Source organism: Zalophus californianus, chromosome 4 (assembly GCF_009762305.2).
Source record: "Zalophus californianus isolate mZalCal1 chromosome 4, mZalCal1.pri.v2, whole genome shotgun sequence".
Lineage (NCBI taxonomy): Eukaryota > Metazoa > Chordata > Mammalia > Carnivora > Otariidae > Zalophus > Zalophus californianus.
The window spans coordinates 174,121,997-174,143,744 of record NC_045598.1 but is presented as its reverse complement, the minus strand read 5'-3'; the positions used below and the strand labels follow the sequence as shown (position 1 = coordinate 174,143,744).

The following is a 21,748-nucleotide window of genomic DNA, read 5'->3' as shown; positions in this document are numbered from 1 at the left end:
GAGGCAATGCTGGTAGGCTCGGGCTGCGCAGAAGCTTGTATTGGCTGTTACATACAACTGGATTCAATTTTTTAAAGGAAAACGAAGCAATTATTAGTTAATTAATGCAGTTTTATTGTGTGCACAAATCCTCCACAACTTTGGGGGAAAATAAAGGGTTCTGAGTGGTAAAAAGGCTAGAAACCCCTGAGGTCAGGAATCCTGATTTCAAAAGGCAAAGAACCCTCTCTTACTCATAAACTGCCATGCTGTGCCTTCTTGACCCCTGCAGCGGAATATCTGGCTCAGGTAGTTGGGCCAGGAGGAGGCTGGGGTGGGGTGGGGGGCACAGGACCCAAGAGCGTGGACATTCCAAAACTAAACAGCCTTAAAAAAGAAGAAAAAAAACTGAAAAAAAGGTTCTCTCTGCCTGACTTTGGTTTCTTCTTACTTTGCACCTGAAACAGGCATTTTGAATGAACACATATTACTCACTTGCTATCTGATAGGCACTTTACGTGCATTATTTTAATCAATGCCCATTTCACAAGTTGGGTCACACTGCTAGTGAATAATTGAACCAGGATCATGAACCCAGACAAATCCGGTGCTTGAAGCCCTTTCAACATTATGCTGTATTGCCTTTTCTGCTAGAACAGGGCATATTAGGATTAGGGCAAATATCTCTACCCTCTTTAGACTCCATTACTTTTGGATGATAATATTATGGATACCTCTTTTTCTTCTTTTTTTCTATAATTTCTGAATTTTTCCTAATTAGGATTATTACATCTCTGATGGGAAAACAAACTTTCTTCTTCTTCTCCTTCTCCTTCTCCTTCTTCTTCTCCGTTCTATGGATGAATGCATCAGTAGCTAATGTCTGGAGGCTGTCCTGGTGAAGCCTTCCACTCAAGGCTGTTGGATACACGGGCTGGTTCTAGATTTGAGGAGTGATCCGCAGAGAGATGGATTTTGAAACTTTGGGGCGCGGATTATGCTCTCCCAGGATGAGTTTGTGGAATAGAAGATTGGGTTGAAGAAAGAAACTTGCAAGACAAATGGTGGGAGAGGAACAGGTGAGTGAGGAGAAATAGGAAAACCTGCTGTGTAATATGTCACAGTAATATTGTGCCGTGCAATATTGACCGGCATTTTGTCAATAATTTCAATTTTCTAGTCTCAAGGAATATCTTGAATGTATAAGAACTCTAGTAAATATCAGTTTTAGACTTCTGGAATTTGGTGTTTTTCTCCAGGTAGAATTAATAGTCCTTGATGGAGCATCCAGAGTAAATTCTGTCCTCCATTCTATAAATGCGTGAATTCGCTGGTCTTTGTTACTGGTTGTAGTGGTGGTGTCTCTTTTTAGAGACAAGGGACTAGTGATTGATTTCTGTATTTCCGAGCTCTTAGCCACGGAAAAATGGATCCTAAGCACGTTGCTTAACCTCTCTCTAAACCCCAATAGCTTCATTTGCAAAGTGGGAACCCCTGCGCCATTCATAAGTTATTGGAAGAGGATACAAAGTGCAAAAAATGTGCTTAACACAGTGCCACGGAGGAGTTTTAAAAAAGCTACCCTGGAGCCAGGGCTTTTTGATGCGTGCAGGTAAAGACCTCTGGGCCCATCTCCTAAAACGGAGCAGTCAAACACTCTGTCCCCGGCTTCGGTCAGTTTGTGAGTCAGATAAAAGTCTAAGTTCCACCGTGACTCCACGCCAGCAGCCGGCCAAATCCCGGTTTGCCACCCTCCGCAAACTACAAGTCCCAGCATGCCGCGCTCTGGCCTTGGCGGCCCCACCCCTTCTGCGTTGGCCCGCACGAGAGCGCCTCTCTAGGCACCGCCCCGTCCCGATCCCCGGCGGCGAGCGCGCCATGGAGACGGGGTGTTGGTGGCTGGGCGGCGAGTTCGAGGACTCGGTGTTCGAAGAGAGGCGGGAGCGGCGGCCCGGACCGCCGGCGTCCTACCGCGTCAAGCGCTGCGAGCCGCAGGTGAGAGGGCGGGGCTTGCTGGCCTCTCTCGGGACCCCGGGCCTGGCCTCCGCGGGTCCCGGGCGGGGAGCGCTTCAAACGCCCGGCTCCCGCGCCGCCGCCTACGGAACCCAGGTCCTCGCGGTGCCGGTGCCCGCCGCCTCGCCCCGCCGACCCTGCGCCCCCGCAGGCCTCCCCTCCCGTTGTCTTCCCCCTACCCCACGAGGCCGGGACGTTTCCGGAGCCCCACCCGGTGGGCTCGGCCCACTGGGCCCCGAACTGTTGGCGATTAACTCGCACGGGGCGTTTGGCGGGTGTGCCCAAGGCTCGCTATCCTGAAATCTTCAGTAACTCTGTGCGTCCTCCCTGAATCCGCAGCCGGGCAGTCAGGGACCCCAGAAATCCGGCCACCGCCCATTTTCCAAAACTTCTCTGCTCCCCAGACAGCGACGTCCCACCCACGGGCCTGTCCTTGTTCAGTGAATTCTCCCAACCCACGTCAGCCCCGCTCGCATGGTCACAGCGTTCAGTTATATCCATTTCTTAGAGCACACCTTGAATGCCGCCTCCTCCAGGAAGTGTTTTCTGATTCCTCCTTCTGAGCAAGTATGTTTGACTTGGAGTGCCCCCCCCCCCCCCCACCGCCATTCAGTTTGTATTACAGCACTTGTCAGTAACCTAAAGCTCTTCGACCCGGAGTGCTAAATGATCACAGGACAGTGGGGGCTTAACTTTATGTCCTCCAGTGCCTGGCAGTTTTTGTTCATAACGGGAACCCCGTGAATATTTTGAATTGGTAGAATATTACTTGGTGTTATTGCATGTATGTAAATCTCTTCTCATGTATAAGAACTACAGTACTATGTATCAGAAACTTAACCTGTTTCAGGCACTGTGCTAAGTTCCTTTATCTGTATTGTCTTCGTTTTTCCTTAAAACCATTGCACTTCTGGGGCGCCTGGGTGGCTCATTCGAGCCTCTGCCTTCTGATCCAGGGTCCTGGGCTCACTGCTCAGCGGGGAACCTGCTTCTCCCTCTCCCTCTGCCTGCCACTCCCCCTGCTTGTGCTCTCTCTCCCTCTGTCAAATAAATAAGTAAAATCTTAAAAAACAAAAAACAAAAAACAAAAAAAAAAAAACCCGGTGTACTTAAAGATGTCAGGTGCTCGGTAATTACTGAATTATGTTTGTTTTATTTAACTTACCTTTTCTCCTTATCACATTCTTTCAAAGTTATGTACAGTAGTTGATCATGCAGACTAAAACCAGGAATGGACTTGGGAAGTTATGTGTGCAGCATTAAAAGCCATGGTTATGAGATAGGACCCTTCATTGCAGCATTAAAAGCCATGGTTATGAGAGAGGACCCTGCATTGCAGCTTTATCACTTGCTTTCCAAGGTGTCAATTCCTTATTTGTAATTTGGGAAAAATAATATTTGCTGGCTCACTGGGTTACTGTGGAGTGAAATGGGTGAGATACTTGGTCAGGTGTGATGTGCTGGACACTTACAAAGTAAAATCCAAAGATCACTTGTCTTTAGGATTTGTTTGGTGTATGATGCTGCTCATAAACTCAAAGAAGCCTTATTCAAGTCATGTTGATTCTCTGGGTATAAAACGGGGAGCTTGGGTTATAAGGCTTCCGTTGTCTCTGTGGGACAGAGGTCGGCCTTATCCAGCATTTCACCTCTTTGTTCCACTCTTGCTCACAGTTCTTCCCTTCTTTCTTTTACCAGAAAGTGAGATTTGAAGCCATCCCTGTTCGAATGGTTGCGGGCCTGCAGGTTATGTGGGAGAATAGAAACAATCATTTGAAAGCCAGTTTTTCTTGATCATTTCCCAGTGGGATCATGAGAATTGCGTGAAGGTTTGCAGTTCGGCAGTTCTTGTTCAGCAAGTTGGGATTGGCGTTGTGACTGGAGAGCAGCAGAGCACGAAGGAAAATTACGGGTTCAGTACATAGACTTGTTGACTTACATGGTACTTCAGGGACAACAGAAAAACAGCAGTTACCAGCTTTCTTCGCTGTGATGGATCAGGCGAAGGAGAGAAGCTATTTTAATAAGATAATAGGAGGGTAGTGATACCCAGGCAACACTTTTAGAAATAGAACCAAGCAATTTTGTACATGATGGTAGAACCACCACAAATGCAGTTACGTTTTGATAGCACTTAACCTGGGGATAGACTACGTTCAGCCTCAGTATGTTTTACTGTGAGTAAAAGGGAGGTTGAGCTACTAGTGTGAAGCTAGAAAGACTGGCACACAGACCGCCTTTTGTTACACCCTGTTTTTCATCTTAATGTTCTTTACTCACTAACCGAGAAATCCCAGTCTCACCTTCCTTTCTGTCAGTAGAAGAGCGAATAAAATATTCCAGATGGGCCTTTCCTCAGAATTCTCTTCTACAGGTCTTTGGCATTTGATTGGAATGGAAACCTCCTTGTAACCTTAATTTCAATCTCTTTGGTTAGATTCTCCTTTTTGCTTTTATGATATTTTCATAAAAGCGCTGTAAGTAAAGGTAATTCCTCTTTCCTTTGTCCTTTCCATAAAGAGTTGTCAATCCCTGTCCCATCCACTCTAAAAATGTCTCTACAGGGAAACCTTTCTCAGTCTGAAGAAGCAATGGGAACTGTGCTAGTTAAAATGTAGCTTCCCAGGCACCACGACTCCATCTTGAAATGCTCTAGATAGAACCATGTACGTCTGTGCTACTTTTTCAGTTGAGAGGTTTCTTATTATTGGTATGTTTATTACTCATAATTTCAGTGAAAACTGAGCCATCGCTAAAATTGTCATTCTTCTTGTTGGATGTTTTCCTGTGAGTCTCATCCCAAAGAAACATATCTATTTTTTTTAAGATTTTATTGATTTATTTATTAGAGAAAGCACACGCACAGAGTGTGCAAGAACATGAGTTGGGGGAGAGGCAGAGGGAGAAGCAGGTTCTGGGCTGAGCAGGGAGCCTGATGCGGGGCTCGGATCCCAGGATCCTGGGATCATGACCTGAGCTGAAGGCAGACGCTTAACGACGGAGCCACCCAGGCGCCCCAGAAGTATGTCAGTTTTTGAGGCTTAATCAATTATGAATGGGAAATTGCTTCGACTTGAGTATGAGGGGGAAAAGCATAACTTAATTCTCTGTAATATGCTATTTTCACAATTTCTAGTGGTTTTATGGAGAAACAGAGAGCAGTGATGATGTTGAAGCTCTAACTTTGAAGAAATTCAAAGGGGACCTCGCCTACAGACGGCAAGAGTATCAGGTAGAATTCAACATATATAAGGTTGCACTACTTGAAATAGGCTCTCTTTCTATCCGTTACAGCATATTAGTTATGAACGTGTTGTTTGCGAGGGTGAATTTAATCTTCTGTGATAAGTGTTTGTAATCTCAGAATCCCAAGTTTCTGTCCTTTTCCTACATGGCTCTGTATCACTTGTTTTGTTTCCTGTGCCTACAATATAGCTATCTTTTTGGGATCCTTGCAGGTCTGTTTCCCCAGGTTCTGTATCTCCTCATTCTGTGGGAGCCTCTAGCACAGATGCCCCATGAAGTCACAGGAGCAGAGCACCCCAAAATTGTGAGAAAAGGGAAGAACAAGTAGATACCAGGTTGCTTTACACATGAAATTTCATTTTTTCTTCACAAGAGTCATTGTTATTTTGCTGATGAGAGAAGGAAGGTTGTGTAGCAAGTTAGTGGCAAAACCAGGATTCAAATCCTGGTCTGTTTGGCTCCAAAATGCTCTTCCTACCGTACGGTGTTTTCCATGGTAGTAGCAGTTATATTCTCCAGCCATTTCTTTTCTACCTTTTAGAAAAATAGTACTGACAAATACTCAAGCCTTCCTTAGTTCATTGTAGAGTCGGTTATAATAATACCTCTGCCAAGAAAAAAATCATCCCTATAACTGAATCCTTTCTTCTAGTATATTTTTGCCTCTCTTTTTGTCCCTTCTCTTCATTTCCTTTATTTAACGAATAATTGGCAGAAAGCACTGCAAGAGTATTCCAGTATCTCTGAAAAATTGCCATCTACGAATTTTGCCATGAAAAGGGATGTCCAGGAAGGCCAGGTTCGGTGTCTGGTTCACCTGGGAAGGCACACAGAAGCACTGGAGATTGCTACAAACTTGGTAAGTGGTTTCACTGCTTATATTCCTTTCGCTTTCCTGGGATTGTTGAATAGTTTGTTTTCTAAAACAAAACAAAACAAAAAAACTTGATAGCAGCAAAATCTGTGGGTTTGCTTAAGTAGAAGAAAATCTCCAGTGGTATAAGAACTTTATAATGATGAACAGTTCGGAGCTCTAGACAGTCATTTTCTTGTAATATTTTTTTCTTTCCTGTGTTATGCTCAAAATTCTTCATTGCCTGAAAATCTCATTTGTAAAAAAAAAAGGTTTTACTCTTGTTAGGAGTAAGTGTTCAGAGTAGGAGGATCATCAGTAATGTTTTTCTCTTTAAATTTTTTTTTTAAGATTTTATTTTCCAAAATTTCTATAATGAACATGGATTACTTTTGTAAACAAGAAAAGAATTACCCAGAAAACCCTAAATATCATACCGAGCCAAGCTTAACAGCCTTTTTTATTCTTAAATGGAATTTGCAGAATCCTTTTTTAAAGGGATAAAGAAAAGCGGTTATTTGCGATTCTAGATTCTGCTTGCTTTTGTTTTCAGATGAAGGCATTTTTATTTACTTCTGGTTTTTCTGTGTTTAAATTTTATATGAGGATTGGTCTAAGTTGACCAATCTTAGTTTATAGATGACCAGTCTTCTTCCTCAGAGGGAATTAATGAGGCGCCCAGACACTGATCTTGAACCATGCAGATCAGGCTGACCAGAGGTCAGCCTGAAGTATGCGTGCAATTGAGCCATCCTCCTCCATCTCATTAACTAAGAAAAATGCCTCAATTTACTTGCCGATGGGGTTCATTGCCTGCGACCTCAGCCTCTTGCAGTGAGAGCAAACCTTGGAACTGGTCTTTAGGGTGTGGAGGAGAGCTGTGTCGTGTTCTTTTCCTCCCCTCTAATAAATGTGCGTTAATTCTCAAGCCGGAAGGTAAGGTTACCTTGTTCAGGAAGCACATGGCCCAAACAGTGAACTTGGTGTTTAACAGTGCTAACAGCGTTCATTCTCAGTTGCCTGGGTCTGCAAATTAGCAGCAGCGGTGGCCCTTTCGGTACCTTTTTCTAGACATCAGGCACCCATCCTTCGTTCCTGTTCTGTGCTCTCTTGTCACCTCTCTCTTCCTGGCATCTCTTGCACATCACTGCTCTGCTCCTCCCTGCCTAACCTACTGAAGGTGGTGGCAGCGGGGTTAGTGTCTGGATCATTCCTGTGGTTCCTTCCAGCTTCGGAAGTCTGTTTCTGTGGCTCAGAGAAACATCTGTTGCCTGTCAGCAGATGCCAGGTGTCCAGAGCTTGGGATGTTACGAAGCAGGAGGAAGGTCCAGTCAGAAGACCTTCAGCTCCCCTGGCAGGACTGAGAACTGCCCATCAGGCTTCTAGGCACCCTGTTGGGGAAGGAACCAGCAGTGTAGGCCCGTGGGTCTCCCCCTTTTTTGGGTCTCTTCACATGATTTCAGTGGAGCCTACCGATTTGCATAGTTTCTCACTGCCTGGTACCCTGGGTTTTGTTTTATTTTTAAAAATTTCTTCCCTACTTACAGACCTTTCTGTTTTGTTATTAGCTCTGTCCTGTTTCTGTTTTTGTCTCGGTAGTTACCGTCCTTTCGTGTTCTGTAGGGGGACAGGTCGGTATACAGTACTGACCACAATAGACAGCTTGTCCTGGAGTGCCTGTCAGGATATGAACACTTTATGCTCACAACTTCTAATTCATCTCTCTTCTTCATGATTTTTGGACAAAATTTGTAATAGAACTTATTTATATTTTATTTCTTATTTAAATAATTAAACATCTTACAGTAACTGATATGCATATGTGATAAGCTGTGGTTAAGGACATTGCTTTCTGACGGTGAATGACTCTTTTAAATGTGTGCACTCTGCAAACATTGATTTCAGTCTCGTGTGCCCGGTTCTGGGTTCAGTGCTAAGGTGACAGATGAAGCATATCCATACCGTGCACATACAGTGTTCATCTAGAGGGAGAATCCTAAGGCAGCTAACATGCGTCAGCTCTTCTAAAGTGTACCCTTCACTCTTTGCCTTCTGGTATGACTGACTGTAGCTCTCTGACTTCAGGCAAGTTCTCTAACTTCTCTGTTGTGACTCAGTTCCCTCTTCAGTGAAATGGGGATAATGGTGGAATCCATTTTAAAGGATTGTCATGACGATTAAGTGAGTAAATCACTTAGAATAGTGCCTGGCCTATGTTCACACTCAATAAATATTAACTCGTGTCATCATTATTGCATTTCAGAAGGAGTTGCATTATTCTGGAAAAATCACACAAAGTCATTTAAATGGAATTTAATTTCCAGAGAGTTATTTACTATTTATGCTATAAAAACCCTCCCATCAAAATTATGGTTTGGGGGGGCGCCTGGGTGGCTCAGTCTGTTAAGCGTCTGCCTTTGGCTCAGGTCATGATCCCAGGGTCCTGGGATCGAGCCCCGCATCGGGCTCCCTGCTCAGCAGGGAGTCCGCTTCTCCCTCTCCCTCCGCCTGCCGCTCTGCCTACTTGTGCTCTCTCTTTCTCTCTGTCAAATAAATTAATAAAATAAAAAACAAAAATCATGGTTTGTATGTAACAGCCTCTACCCTAACATACATTCTCCATATGAAATGTTACTAAAGAGCATAAAGCATTATAGACTAGTTGCAGAAGAAAGGTAGCATTTCTTAAAATCTATATGTGTTCTCCTTATAAATAAAAGACATGAAGGTGAATTAGTTACTGAACATGTGTTATGTCCAAGGTGCTATGCTCTCTACTAGGAATTCAGCAATGAACAACAACAAAAAAAAAATGGGAAAAATGAGAGAAGTCAAAAGGCAAGAAACAGATTCTTAACTATAGAGAACAAACTGATGGTTACCAGAGGGGAGGGGAGTGGAGGTGGGGGAATGGGTGACCCTGGTGATGAAGATTAAGGTTTGTGCCCTTTGGATGAGCAGAGGGGCATGTATGGAGGTGTTGAATCACTATATTGTACACCTGAAACTAACATAACACTGTATGTTAACTGGCTGGAATTAAAACAAAGTAAAAAGAAAAAACTGTAGAAGTTTTCTGAAGGGAAAACTTCAGAAAAGAATTTTATGTGTGGTCAGAACTGATTGAGGTTGAAATAAATGAATTTTAAAAAGTAAAACAAAAACCCCTTTTGGAATCTAACGGTCTGTTAGGAAGGACAGAACACAAAACAATAGTATTAATAAAACCAGATGTATTCTGTCATTGGGAAGGTGCAGTATCACCAGCTAGGTCACACGGAGCTTTATTTTCTGTATTATCACTTAATATATAAATATTTAGAATTCTCCCCAAGCTTTCACTCACTGGCCTGTTTCTTCAGGCTGCATACTGGGTGGTTTTACTTGCATTTCTCGCCCATTGTAATTGTGCGCAGGAGCTTGATCTGGATACTAGTAGGCCAGGTTTTCTTTAGCCTTAAAATTAACTGAAAGGTAATTTTAGTCTGCCATCTGCTCTCCACAGACTAACGTAGAAAAAGAAGCCTTGTTTTCCCTAACCCACAGGGCTTTTGCCATATGTCAAGTTAGGCAAGAGGTGGTGGCTCTGGTTAAAGAGACTTGAAAAGCATTTTCTGATCAGAAGGAAACCAAGCAACCCCTTCTGGCCAAAAATAATTGGCCTTGGTAATGGTTACCAGGGACCGCATTTGGATTTAATTATGATGCCTCATGAAGCACTGAGAGCTTCAGGGCTATCCTGTTTAAGATGTCTAAGCCAAGTCAGATTTGGAAATGGAGTCCATTTGAATCCTAGAGGAAACTGCCGTTTGGATTATTAGGAAGCCTGGAATATTAAAATGGAACCATTAACCCAGGGTAAAAAAAAAGTTGGCTTGGGTCTTTCAGCTGTCTGGCTAAGACAATAAAGATTACAATAAAAATTGAAGATAAACTGATGTTTATGATTTGGGTGCTGAATTTTGTCAGGCCACTGTCACATGAATTATGCTATGGTTATGACAGGATGTTGGGAGTGTCTGGTGGTTATTTTGGTAGGTAGTATGTATTTCTCTAGATTTGTAGCTTCAAACAGTTGTCTCTGCGTGTAGCTATTGGAAGATACCTCTAATTTACAACGTCCACAACTTGGGTTTTTGGGCATCTCCATTTTTACATGGAAAACGTTCCACAGTTTAAAGTTTTTAACTCTTGGGCACCTGGCTAGCTGAGTCGGTGGAGCATACAAGTGTTGATCTCAGGGTTGTGGGTTTGGGCCCCACACTGCGTATAGAGATTGCTTAAAAAGAGAATCTTAAAAAAATAATAAAGTTTTTACTTTTTTTTTTCTCCTTAGGAAAATAAAGCAACTAACACAGACCATTTAACCACCGTGCTCTACCTTCAGTTGGCGATTTGTTCAAGTCTGCCGAACTTGGAGAAAACAGTTCTCTGCCTACAGAAACTAATTTCTTTGCATCCTTTTGATCCTTGGAGCTGGGGCAAATTGGCAGAGGCTTACCTGAATCTGGGGCCAGCTCTGTCAGCATTGTGTGCGCCATCTCAGAAACAGAACAGTTTCACCTCCAGTGACAAAACTATGAAATCCTCCTTTCCACACTCAGGAAAAGACTGTCTTTTGTGTTTTCCTGAAACGTTGCCTGAGAGCTCTGTGTTTTCTGTGGAAGCAAGCAGTAGTAATAACCAGAAGAATGAGAAAGCTTTGAAAAATATTCAAAACTGCATGGCAGAAAAGAGAGAAGCAGAGTTGCTAGAGACTCAGATGAAAGCATGCGCCTCTTTTATACGAACCAGGTAAATGAAGAATGGATTAAACAGCACACGGTACTAGGCCCAGGATAAAGGTGTGATTTTTTCGGATTTTAAGCTTCAAAAAGTCCTAGGATAGACATTTGGCATGTTTTTGAGATTTTTTTTTCCCTATGGTCTAGATGGAATCCTTTGAACGTGTCCTTTTAGTATGTAAGATTTAGAAACGAAACTATATTTGCTCAAGAATATGATTTGTATCATCACTCAAGATAAAATGTTAAAATTAGAAAACATTAAAATTAGGAAAAGAAAATTAAATGTATAAAACATTGACAAAGGGGAAGAGGTATTTTAAACTAGGAATTTTTCGCTTGTAGGTTCCACAGAAATCTAAAGATAAAAATTGGCTCTTGTGTTTGAATCACTATTGACAATATGAATAAACAATGTTTAACTCATTCTACAGAGAATTCCCATGATTTAGGGACTCCAAACACTTTAAATCCATAGTTATAAGAGTTTAAGGGAAAAACAAGTTTAAGGGAAAGGGGAACATACACTTGACCAAATTCTGTAATTTATGAGAGAAACAGATTCTCTTAGGTCTCAGATGATGCCAAAAGAGTGTTGTTGTTATTGTTTTTAACTCTGGAGAATTCTAGAAATATTAACAGTGAGGCTTACTGAGAAATGGTATCTGTGAAGCAAATTGTAAACTTTATTCAGCAGATGTTTAGTGTTGACTACGTTACTCTGATTCAGAAGTACATTGAACCAGTGGTATGCTGGGCACATGCTGGGTGCTGGGATCATAAAGATTCTTAAAAAGACGCCCTTTTAGCGGCGCCTGGGTGGCTCAGCTGGTTGAGCATCAGCTCTTGGTTTCGGCTTGGGTCATGATCTCTGGGTCATAGGATCAAGCCCTGAGTCGGGCTCCCCGCTCAGCGGGGAGTCGGCTTGAGGATTCTCTCTCTCCCTCTGCCCCTCCACCTGCTCGTGCTCGCTCTCTCTCTAAAAATAAGGAAATCTTTTTTTTTTTTTTTTTAAGGCCCTTTTCTTACACCACTCAGTGTGCTGAGGACAGTACATGTGTGGTCAGTGACAGGTGGCACGGGCACTAATGGGGTGTTGGTAGTGGGAGCAGACCCCTACGGGAGCTGTTCAGTGTAGCAGGAAGAAGGAAGCTTTACGGGGGTAGCGACGCTGGGAACCTTCATCAGCTATAGAGGGAAATGTGCACTGGAGCTTTGTATACGTTGTTTCATTTTAATCCTCCCCCCTCCGTGGGGCGGATGTTGGCATCCCCTCGTAGAGACCAGGGAACTCACTTACGCCCAAAGTGGCACAGCTATGAAAGGCTGCCATGATTGGGACCCCGGCCTCTGAGTCCACAGCTTGTGTGCTTCCTGGGGCATCTTGCTGACTCTGGATGATTCCCCAGATGAGAAGAGGCAGGCTAGGTAAAGAGGAAGAAAGCACAGCCCGTGGGGTGGAAGGGCCGCTGGGGCACAGGGTCGTCCCGGAGCAGGTGCGGTGACAGCAGCCTTGGTAGTGGAGCCCAGAGGGGGCCACAGACCACGATCCAGGATGACACGGTTGGGGGGTGGGGGAGTCAGGGCTCACCATAAGCAACCTAATAGATTGTTACTGAGTGAACGAATGTGGCCCCCTCCCCTTGCTAGTGGTCTGGCCTTGCACAAATTACTTAAACTCTCTGCTCTCCGGTTTCTTCATCTTCATCTTCATGGAGAAAGGGGGAAATGCCTTGTCCATGAGGTGGTTCGAATTCACGTGGCTGAGCTCTTGGTGTAGTGCCCAGTGCACGGTCAGCATTCAGTAAAGGCTGTACTTCTGTTAGCCTAAGATGTTAAATGTCATCTTAAAGGATTTGGTCCTTATGCTGAAGGCCTGAATAGTATTTGAAGGTTTTAAATGTCCAAGCGGTGTGACAAGAGCTGTGATTTCGAGAGAGAGATCTGGTGGCTGGGAGGGGATTTTGGAGGAAGGGGTTGGGATCCCAAGACACCAGTGAAGAAGCTGTAGAGTCATTGGTGGGTGTTGGGGTGTCGATGAGGATCTGACCTAGGAGAGTGCACTGGCAATAAAACAAGGACACGGACATCACTGCAGGATGGGGTAGACGGAACCTGGTGACCAATTGAGGGTGTGGGAAAGACAAGGCGGGGAGAGTCCAGGACGAGTCAAGAGTCTACCTTGGGTGTGTGGGTGGACGGTGGCGCCTTTTGAGGAGGCAGGACACACAGGAGGAGGAACAGAACAGACTTCGGGTGAAAGTAAAGATTTTGGTTTAATGTGCTGAGAGTCGAGTACCTATAAGGACATCCCGTCGGAGCTTTTCCCTAGGATGAGTTGAGCTCAGAAGAAGGGAGCTGGAGATGAAGGAGTTTCAGGAAGGAGATGAGCAGCCAGATGACAGTGAGAAGTCAGGTAGGATCGATTCTGAGGAGAGGATTTGAAAGTGAGGAGGTCATTTGCAGCCTTTGAGAAGTTAGTTTGAGTAGTGATGGGTGACAGGGCAGAGGGCAGGGGGCTGCATGAACATGAGACGGAAGAGGCAAGTGTACTTGCCAGACCACTAGCAAGGCGAGGGGGCCACATTCGTTGCCTCAAGTACTTTCAGGAGCAAGAGGGGAAAGCAAGGACATCAGAGATAAAGGGGGTCACAAATGTCCATGCTTCCAGAGGTCAGTAGGTAACGTAGGCAGGTTTGAGTGAGTCGGGGGAACGTGGGTCAGAGCACTCTCTCCTACCACACTCTCTGGTGACTTCCCATTGCCCGGACGTAAAACGCCTTGCTTCTTTCCATGGCCTGCGAGATGTTGACCTTGCCTTTCTTTTCTCATTTACTACAGTTTTTTGTCTCTCTGTTTCAGCCACAGTGATCTTCATGATTTTCTTTTCTTTTTTTTTTTTTTAAGATTTTATTTATTTATTTGACAGACAGAGACACAGTGAGAGAGGGAACACAAGCAGGGGGAGTGGGAGAGGGAGAAGCAGGCTTCCCGTGGAGCAGGGAGCCCGATGCAGGGCTCGATCCCAGGACCCTGGGACCATGACCTGAGCCGAAGGCAGATGCTTAACGGCCGAGCGCCCCATCTTCACGATTTTCAAACACATCGAGCTAATTCATGTGTCAGGGCCTTCTTCCCCCAGATATTCTGGTGGCTGGCTCATCGTTCGGTGTTAGCTTGAGTGGTAACTCAGAAAAGCCTTCCTTCACCGCTTCACCTGAAGCAGATACTTTATCCACCTTGCTTGGATTTTTTTTTTTTTTTTTTTTTTTTTTTTTTGCATAGCACTCCTCACTACCTGAAGTCAGCTTATTTGTGATCTCTCTCCTTCCATTCCATGAAGCAGGAAGCTGTTTTGCCTACCAGTTATCTCCCAATACCTAGAGTAGTGAGTGGTCCATTCAAGACATGAAATGAGTGAACAGGAGAGCTGAGTGCTAGTGAGAATAGCAATAGGGACCAGTGAGGCCTGAGGGAAACTGGAAAATCTACCCATTCAATATTTTTTTGAAGATTTATTTTTTTTAATTTGAGAGAGCGCACCCGCGAACGTGTGCGTGCACAGGAGCCTGGAGAGGGGCAGAGGGAGAGGAAAGAGAATCTCAAGTAGACTCCGTGCTGAGCACAGAGCCCGATGTGGGGCTTGATCTCACCACCCCGAGATCATGACCTGAGCCGAAATCGGGAGTTGGCTGCTCAACAGACTGAGCCACCCAGACCCCCCCACACATTCAGTACTTTAAAAAAAAACTATGACGAGAAGGAGCCATGTGGCAAGGACAGGAGGGAGGAGGAAAGAGAAGACCAGGTTATGCTCACGATGGGAAGTTAGTGGTGAGGCAGTCCAAGGGGGTCTCAGAGGCTTGTCAGAGATCGGACCCTGCTTTGGGTAATTAAAGTATGCTGGAGGGTCTCATTAGTCCTTGAGGTCGAGTGGCTGTGGGTTTGAGGGGGATTTCAAGGGTCACAGAACACTGACTTCAAAGGAGCACATCCCAACATTTTGTGATGTTGGGAGCCTTTGATTAGGAAGCTTGTCCTTTTCACTCCAGATAGTTCGCGCTTTCAATCACTTGACTTCTACAGGAAGCCCTTTTGAGGTTTTTCTCCCTAAAGATTTCTTTGAGAAGCGTTGGTCTATGAATTCTAGAAAAGCTGACTCTCCAGTGCAGTTTGCTCAGTTTGCTCAAGTGGGAAGCTTTAGGGATTCCAATGAAGGTGAGTGCCTTCCTTGAGCCGAGCAGGATTCCCATCTAGCAGAATGCTCTCTGCGAACATTTCCTCACTGCTTTCCCTTCCCTGTTGCCCACACGGTTGGGACTTACTGTTTTTCAGGCTCTTGCTTCAGCTCACCCAGCCTCAGCAAACATCGTTTGCTTTGGAGAGGAACTTAAGGACTCAGCAGGAAATTGAAGATAAAATGAAAGGGTTCAGCTTCAAAGAAGACACTTTGCTGTTGATAGCTGAGGTGGGTTTATGTGAACCAAGGCAGCAGAGGTATTTTTCCTGGCTCCGGTACCGTTTTTTAAAAAAATAGCTGCATCTCCTCTACTAAGGGACTTTTTCCCTGCTTTACGTGCCTTTTGATCACTTAATCCACGAAAACGGTCTCTTTGTCACCTTTCTCCTGCAGGGTGCTAGGGGCGGGGGCCCTTTGATTTTCCCGTCCGTGCTTGTTAGTACCCGCCTGCTTGCACGTCATAAATGCCCAGTTACTGTTCTTTGAGTGCTGATTAAACGAATGAATGAATGTTGACATTTCTTGCAGGATTTCTGTACATTTTTTCTTTATTTGTCCTCAAAACACTCAGAACAGCCTGTGGGACAGGTGGAGCTGGGAGCGAGGCTCAGACAGGTTGGGACCTGCCCCAGATTTTAAGCTGCAGAGCTAGACTGGAGCCCGGCCCACTACAAGTCCGCTTTCTTTCTGTTCCCCCTTTCTACTACCTTGATGGTTGCAGAGGGATTCAAATGTCAGGGGTTTGGGGTTTTTTTGTTGTTGTTGTTTTTTAACCTTTATTAGCTTTTTAAAAAAAGTGTTGTTGAAATTACTTAAGATAGCATTTGGAGATTATCTGTGTTTGTATTTAAGTTATTCACACTAGTTCCTGTTAGTATGGGACTGAAACTTGATAGTTTAGGTACTTTTCCTATGAAATAAGTCTATATGCATATCCATCCTAACATCATTCTTTCAGCAAATACTTACTGCTCATCTAAATTGCCAGGCTCCTTTCTTCCTTCTCTAAACTAAGCGCCCACTTGGACGCACATTCTCCTGTCACTTTTCTCTGAGCCTCTTTCAACCCTTCCTTTGAGCCCCCAGACATGCGCAGCAGAGAGCCTGTCCCTCTTAAGTTTCGTGTAGCCTTTCCTCAGCCTTTGTTTTCCTTCATCTTTTCTGGGGTTCATAGCTGCTGGCCACCCACTTTTTGTTTACTCTTCCCTTTACTCCCGAGGGACCACAGCAGTCTGATTTTCTCCTGTATTCTTACTATTCCTCTGCCTCTTGGAACTTCCCGGTTTCCTGTGTCTTAAGTCATGACATTCTCTCAGGTTCCACCTAAGTTCTCTGTTCTCTCTGCTGTCTCCCACAGAAATCATAACCACACGCAGGGCTTCAGTTGTCACCTCTGGATTGATTACCCTCTAATCTATATCTCTAGTCCCATCTCTGAAACACTTGTCTCACATCTCAGACTAGTTACCTCCTAAGTGACTCATCTGAAATGATTGATGATCCTACTGTCACTTCAGGTACAAAGTGTCTAAAATGGAGCTATTCATCAAAAACACTTCCCGGTCAGTCTTCTGTCAGTATCTAGCAGAGAGGAGGTGGAGAGAACCATCTCTTCGTTCTAGACTTCGTTTTTTTCATCAGTCCTGTCTGTCATTCTTTGATCCAGAGCTGGGACCTCACTAGCTGGGGGTCATCTCCTCTCCAGTCTCACCTCTAGCAGGCACCCAGCCGCCCTTCCTTCAGGCCCACCTTCCATTTCTCTTGCACCAGCAGCACCCTCGTGCTCATGACCTCGTGCTCGGCTCACAGTGACCTCCTGGCCTGGCTCTCCTCACTTCCTTGCTCTCTCCCCTCAGATCTGTCTGAAACGGTGCTGCTGCTGGGTTTACCTCACAGCATCGCTTTGATCGTATTACCCGCCTGCTCAAAAACTAATCACATGTGTCCCCATCACCTCGGAGGTCAGGTCTAGTTTAGGTGCCTCCACATGATATCCAGGGCCTTCCAGAGAGTAACTCCAAACTTAGGACCTCGTAATTCCTTACACAAATCTTTTGCATCCTTTAGATTCATCTGCCACCTCTAACACCCTTGCCGTGGATAGTCTCATCTCCACCCACTGACTGTATTCCCATCCTCAGAGGCCACACTGAAGTCCCACATCCTCTAGGAAGCTTTCCCCAAACATTCCTGTCTGTGACAAGGGCTCCCTCCTCTGAGCTCAGGGAGAGTCAGTGCTTGAATGGATAGCACTTTGCCCCCCACCCCCGCCAACACACACACAGAATACAAGAATATGTCTTACCTTTTCAACTAGATTTCAGGTTTCCTTATAAGTAAGGTTATCCTTACAAAGAAGACATTCTCCTTACCATGTTCAGTATATCTGTGGACTGCATGGAATAGTAGTTCTCCACCTGGACAATGCATGTGAAGTACCTGTGGAGCTTTTTAAAAAAGACAAATGTCTGGGCTCTCCTTGGGATTATAATGTACATTTCATTTTGTGCTCTGTTAATCTTACTTTGTGACATGAGCATGACCCTGTGTCCTTAAATATCCATTGATTGCATACTATTTTTTTTCTCTTTATCGTTGTTTTATTTGAATTAGGATTTAGGGGCACCTGGCTGGCTCAGTTGGTAAAGCGTCCAACTCTTGAGCTCAGGGTCGTGAGTTCAAGCCCCACGTTGGGTGTGGAGGCTACTTACAAAAAAAATTAAAGGATCCATATAAGATCCACAGACTGTATTTGGTTCTTCTGTCTCTTCTGTCTCTTTTATTCTGTAGCAGCTCCCCTTCTCTGCTTTTTTAAAGATAAAATATATATATAACATAAAATTTGCCATCTTAATCGTGGTTTAGTATACAGATCATTAATTACATGCACAGTGTTGTGCAACCATCAGCACTATTTCCAAAATTTTTTCACCACCCCAAACTCTGTAACCATTAAGCAATAATTCCTATTTCCCCCTCCCTCCCAACCGCTAGTAACCTCTCATCTGCCTTCTGTGTCTATGAATTTGCCTATACTAGATATTTCAAATAGTGGAATCCTATCTATAATATTTGCCCTTTTATGTCTGGCTTATTTCACTTAACATAATGTTTTCAAGGTTCATCCATATTGTAGCATGTGTCCGAACTTCGTTCCTTTTTATGGCTGAATAATATTCCACTCTATGTACATATACACCACATTTTGTTTATCCATTCATCTGGTGAGTGACACTTGGATCATTTCCGCCTTTTGGCTGTTGTGAAGAATGCTGCTGTGAACTTTGGCGTACAAGTATCTGTTTGAGTTCCTGATTTAAATTCTTCTGGATATATACCTAAGAGTGGAATTTGGTGGGTCACATGGTGATTCTGTTTAATTTTTGGAGGAATTGCCAAACTGTACATTTCACTTTATACTCTGTTATTTTTACTTAACATTGTGACATGATGGTGACCCTGTATCTTTATTTTTTTTTAAGATTTATTTATTTTAGAGAGAGAGCACACATATTAGGGAGGGGCAGAGGGACGGGGAGAGAGAAACTCAAGCAGACTGCGCACTGAGTGCAGGGCGCACACCCCGATGTGGGGCTCGATCCCACGGCTCTGAGCTCACAACCTGTGTCAAAACCAAGAGTCGGACGCTCAACAGACTGTGCCACCCAGGGGCCCCAGCCCTGTATCTTTAAATATTGTTTGAGTATGTGCTTTTTAATGGCCGGATAGCAGTCCAGTTAAAACTTCTGATGAGCTATCATTTATTTACTTAAGCCCTCTATTTTGAACATTTAACAGATATAAAGTACCTATTTTAATAAGTCTTTGCAAAAAAATCAGTGCATTTGTTCCTTTTAGATTAGACTATAGGAATAGAATCACCAGGTTAAAGTATACGAACATTTTAAAGACTTGAAGCTCATTTCCAAATTGTGATGCAAAAGGCTGGTTCAATTTACATATCCTATATAAGAATACTGATTTTCCTTCTCCAATCCTAGATATTAGGTTGAACCATGTGAAATTGTCAATAGTTGATCATTTTGACCTATAGAAACAATTTTATACCTATTAACTTATTTTTCAAAATCTGTGATTTGATTGGTGAAAATGGCTCTTTTTAGTGTTAATTTACTTACTTGGTTACTCTTAAGATGAACAGTTTTTTCATATGTTTATTGGCCATTTATATTTTATGAAATACCTAGTCATGCTTTTTCTTCATTATTCTATTTGTATGTTTCTGTTTTTCTTAATTTTTTAAGAGCTCTCTCTATACTAGGCTTACTAACCTTTTATATGTTACAGTATTTTCTGAAGCTTATGATTTTTTTGATATATAGAAGTTTAAATTTTTTTATATGGTCAAATATTTTTGCAGATATTTTGACAGCTGTGAATGATGCACCTGCTAATTCCTCTTTTTGGGATATTGCATTATTTGGATATTACTATTATTCAGTTCTCTTTTTTATTAAAAACAGACTTGGTGTTGTAGCCTAGATTTTAAAATACTACATTTCATTGAGTCCAAGAAATCATCAATTGTAAGACACATCATTATTTGATGGGCCAGTAAAAGAAAAGTAAGATGCCATTTATGCTGTGACACACCTGTGTTGTAAGGTACCTCTTGATGTCAGAGATGTTAAAACACAAAACAGAAATTGTCTTAGAATTGATGAAAAAAAGGAATTGATGAAAGTACCAAGCTTTAATAAATGCTGACAGTTGCCTGGTTAAGCTATTCATCTCGTTAGCTCTTGCCTCAAATAATAAGTAGTCTTTGAAGATTTAAAGTCAGTGGAAACCATTCTTTGAGTGGGCTTTTAATGCATTATAATTTCAGTGTTCATGAACACACCCGATCTCAGGGTTTTCAGGAAACTTAGATGATGTCTATCATCTAATCCAAATCCACGTGACTTGAATTCCCTTTACAGCATCCCTGCCAGAGGGCTCCCTAACCTTTTGTGCCAATGATATGAAATGTGTTGGGACTTGATTTTAGTTCACTGTCCTTACCAAAGATGGCCTGATCACTTAGTGGGTTCAGGTGCAAGCTTTCCACAACTTAACTTTTGCATGTCTTATCAGAGAAACTTAACACAAGATCTGGGCCTGATTCTGACCAGTAGGGAGCAGTGTTTTGCCTTCAGAGGGCGGGCCAGCTCCTCCGGTCCTGGAGGTTGCTATGACATGTCCCAAGGGATGGAGTCTCTCTGGGTCAGGAAGGGGTAGGCCCAGCCACCTGCTACTTGCCTGTTGGCTGCCTTTGACATCTCTGGGAACTTCTAAGAGGAAGAATCTGTGCCCCCACCCCACCCCACCCCCTGCAGCAGTATTCTGCCCAGGCTCCGCTTTCTGGTTATTTTATGAGGAGGAGAAGCACTCGCAGATAACGTTCTTGCCAGCAGAAGATGATCTTTAATTTAAGAATGTTGACCGGGCACTCTGTGTAGGCTGAATAGCTGCCACATTAGTATTTCAGTGATTTGTTCACTCAGGGGAAGATAAGAGGAGAAATATGGGGTATTTTACCTATGTCATCCTTGGATCGCTACTTCTGAACAAACCTCTTTTCAATATGTTCGAATCCCTCTGGCTGCTGAAGTATTTCTGCTGTTTTTGTTTTGTTTTGTTTTGTTTTGTTTTTTTGGTATGAAATCCTTTACCCTTGATGAATAGTATAGTCTTCCACTCCACGTCTGCTGCCCCTTTTTATTGGGACAGGTTTGTTTTTTGGTTTTTTTCTCCTCTTGCAGGTTATGGGAGAAGATATCGTCCCAGAAAAAATAAAAGATGAGGTTCACACAGAGGTGAAGTGTGTTGGCTCTACAGCCCTGACCGCCTTGGTGATTGCATCTTCGAAAGAATTTGAAGACAAGTGGTTCAGAAAGATCAAAGACCACTTCTGTCCCTTTGAAAATCAGTTCCATACAGAGATACAAATCTTGGCTTAGTGGTCCCTTTAAAAACAAAAGAAAACATCCTGTACTGTTTTAATTGTTCTTGTTTATTTCATACAGAGTCCACTGCTAATCATGGAATATAGTGAATTTAAAAATGATTATTTGTGTTTTATAAAAACAGCTTCTCTTCCAGATTATTTCTACTGTGTTCAGTTTCTTGATTTTTTGTTTTGTTTTCTTTATAGATTTTTGCCATTCACTGATCTTAGACCTACTATCCCTTTAGAAAATATCTATTAGGAAAGTGAATAAAAGAGGCTCTTAGATATTCTATTTTTTTAAAAAACAGGCACTGTGTTATAATTAGCAGTAAGAGTATCCACATTGTTCCGGTAAATTCATCAGGAAAAAACAAGAATAATTGAAATGTAAAAAGTAAACCATTTCTGAGAAGGGTGTGTCAAAGTCTACGAAGGCTCTGAGAGTTTGTGTATGGGCCCAAACGAAAGAGTGCAAATGGAGTGGGCTGCATTCTAGAAACTCGGGTCTTCTCCACTGGGCAGCAGTCAGCACGCTTGCCTGGTGCTACAGAGGAGGACACCATCTCTTCTGTAAGGCTGTTTGCTATGCAGACATCATGATGAAAAGATAGTCTGGAATGAAGGGCGTTAGTGCCTTGCTCACCAGATGCCCAGAAACACGAGGCCCGCGGGCCACTGTC

The 21,748-nt window shown here is 43.5% G+C and overlaps 1 protein-coding gene across 1 annotated transcript; it reads left to right on the top strand.

Annotated features, from left to right (window-relative positions):
* The first annotated feature begins 1,835 nt into the window (after positions 1-1,835).
* On the top strand, positions 1,836-21,310 carry C4H8orf76 (chromosome 4 C8orf76 homolog). The gene is made up of 6 exons (XM_027624267.2): positions 1,836-1,974; positions 5,129-5,224; positions 5,954-6,097; positions 10,428-10,885; positions 15,211-15,343; positions 20,881-21,310. Exons 1-6 carry the CDS (start codon positions 1,858-1,860, stop codon positions 21,076-21,078), a joined length of 1,146 nt encoding a protein of 381 aa, XP_027480068.2. The 5' UTR covers positions 1,836-1,857; the 3' UTR covers positions 21,079-21,310.
* Positions 21,311-21,748: the final 438 nt, after the last annotated feature.

Bases quoted from the DNA above. Each gene is read 5' to 3' on its own strand.
- C4H8orf76 (XM_027624267.2), top strand. From the start codon at position 1,858: ATGGAGACGGGGTGTTGGTGGCTGGGCGGCGAGTTCGAGGACTCGGTG. The intron at 1,975-5,128 runs GTGAGAGGGCGG...CACAATTTCTAG, and splicing joins TCAAGCGCTGCGAGCCGCAG to TGGTTTTATGGAGAAACAGA. The intron at 10,886-15,210 runs GTAAATGAAGAA...ACTGTTTTTCAG, and splicing joins GCCTCTTTTATACGAACCAG to GCTCTTGCTTCAGCTCACCC.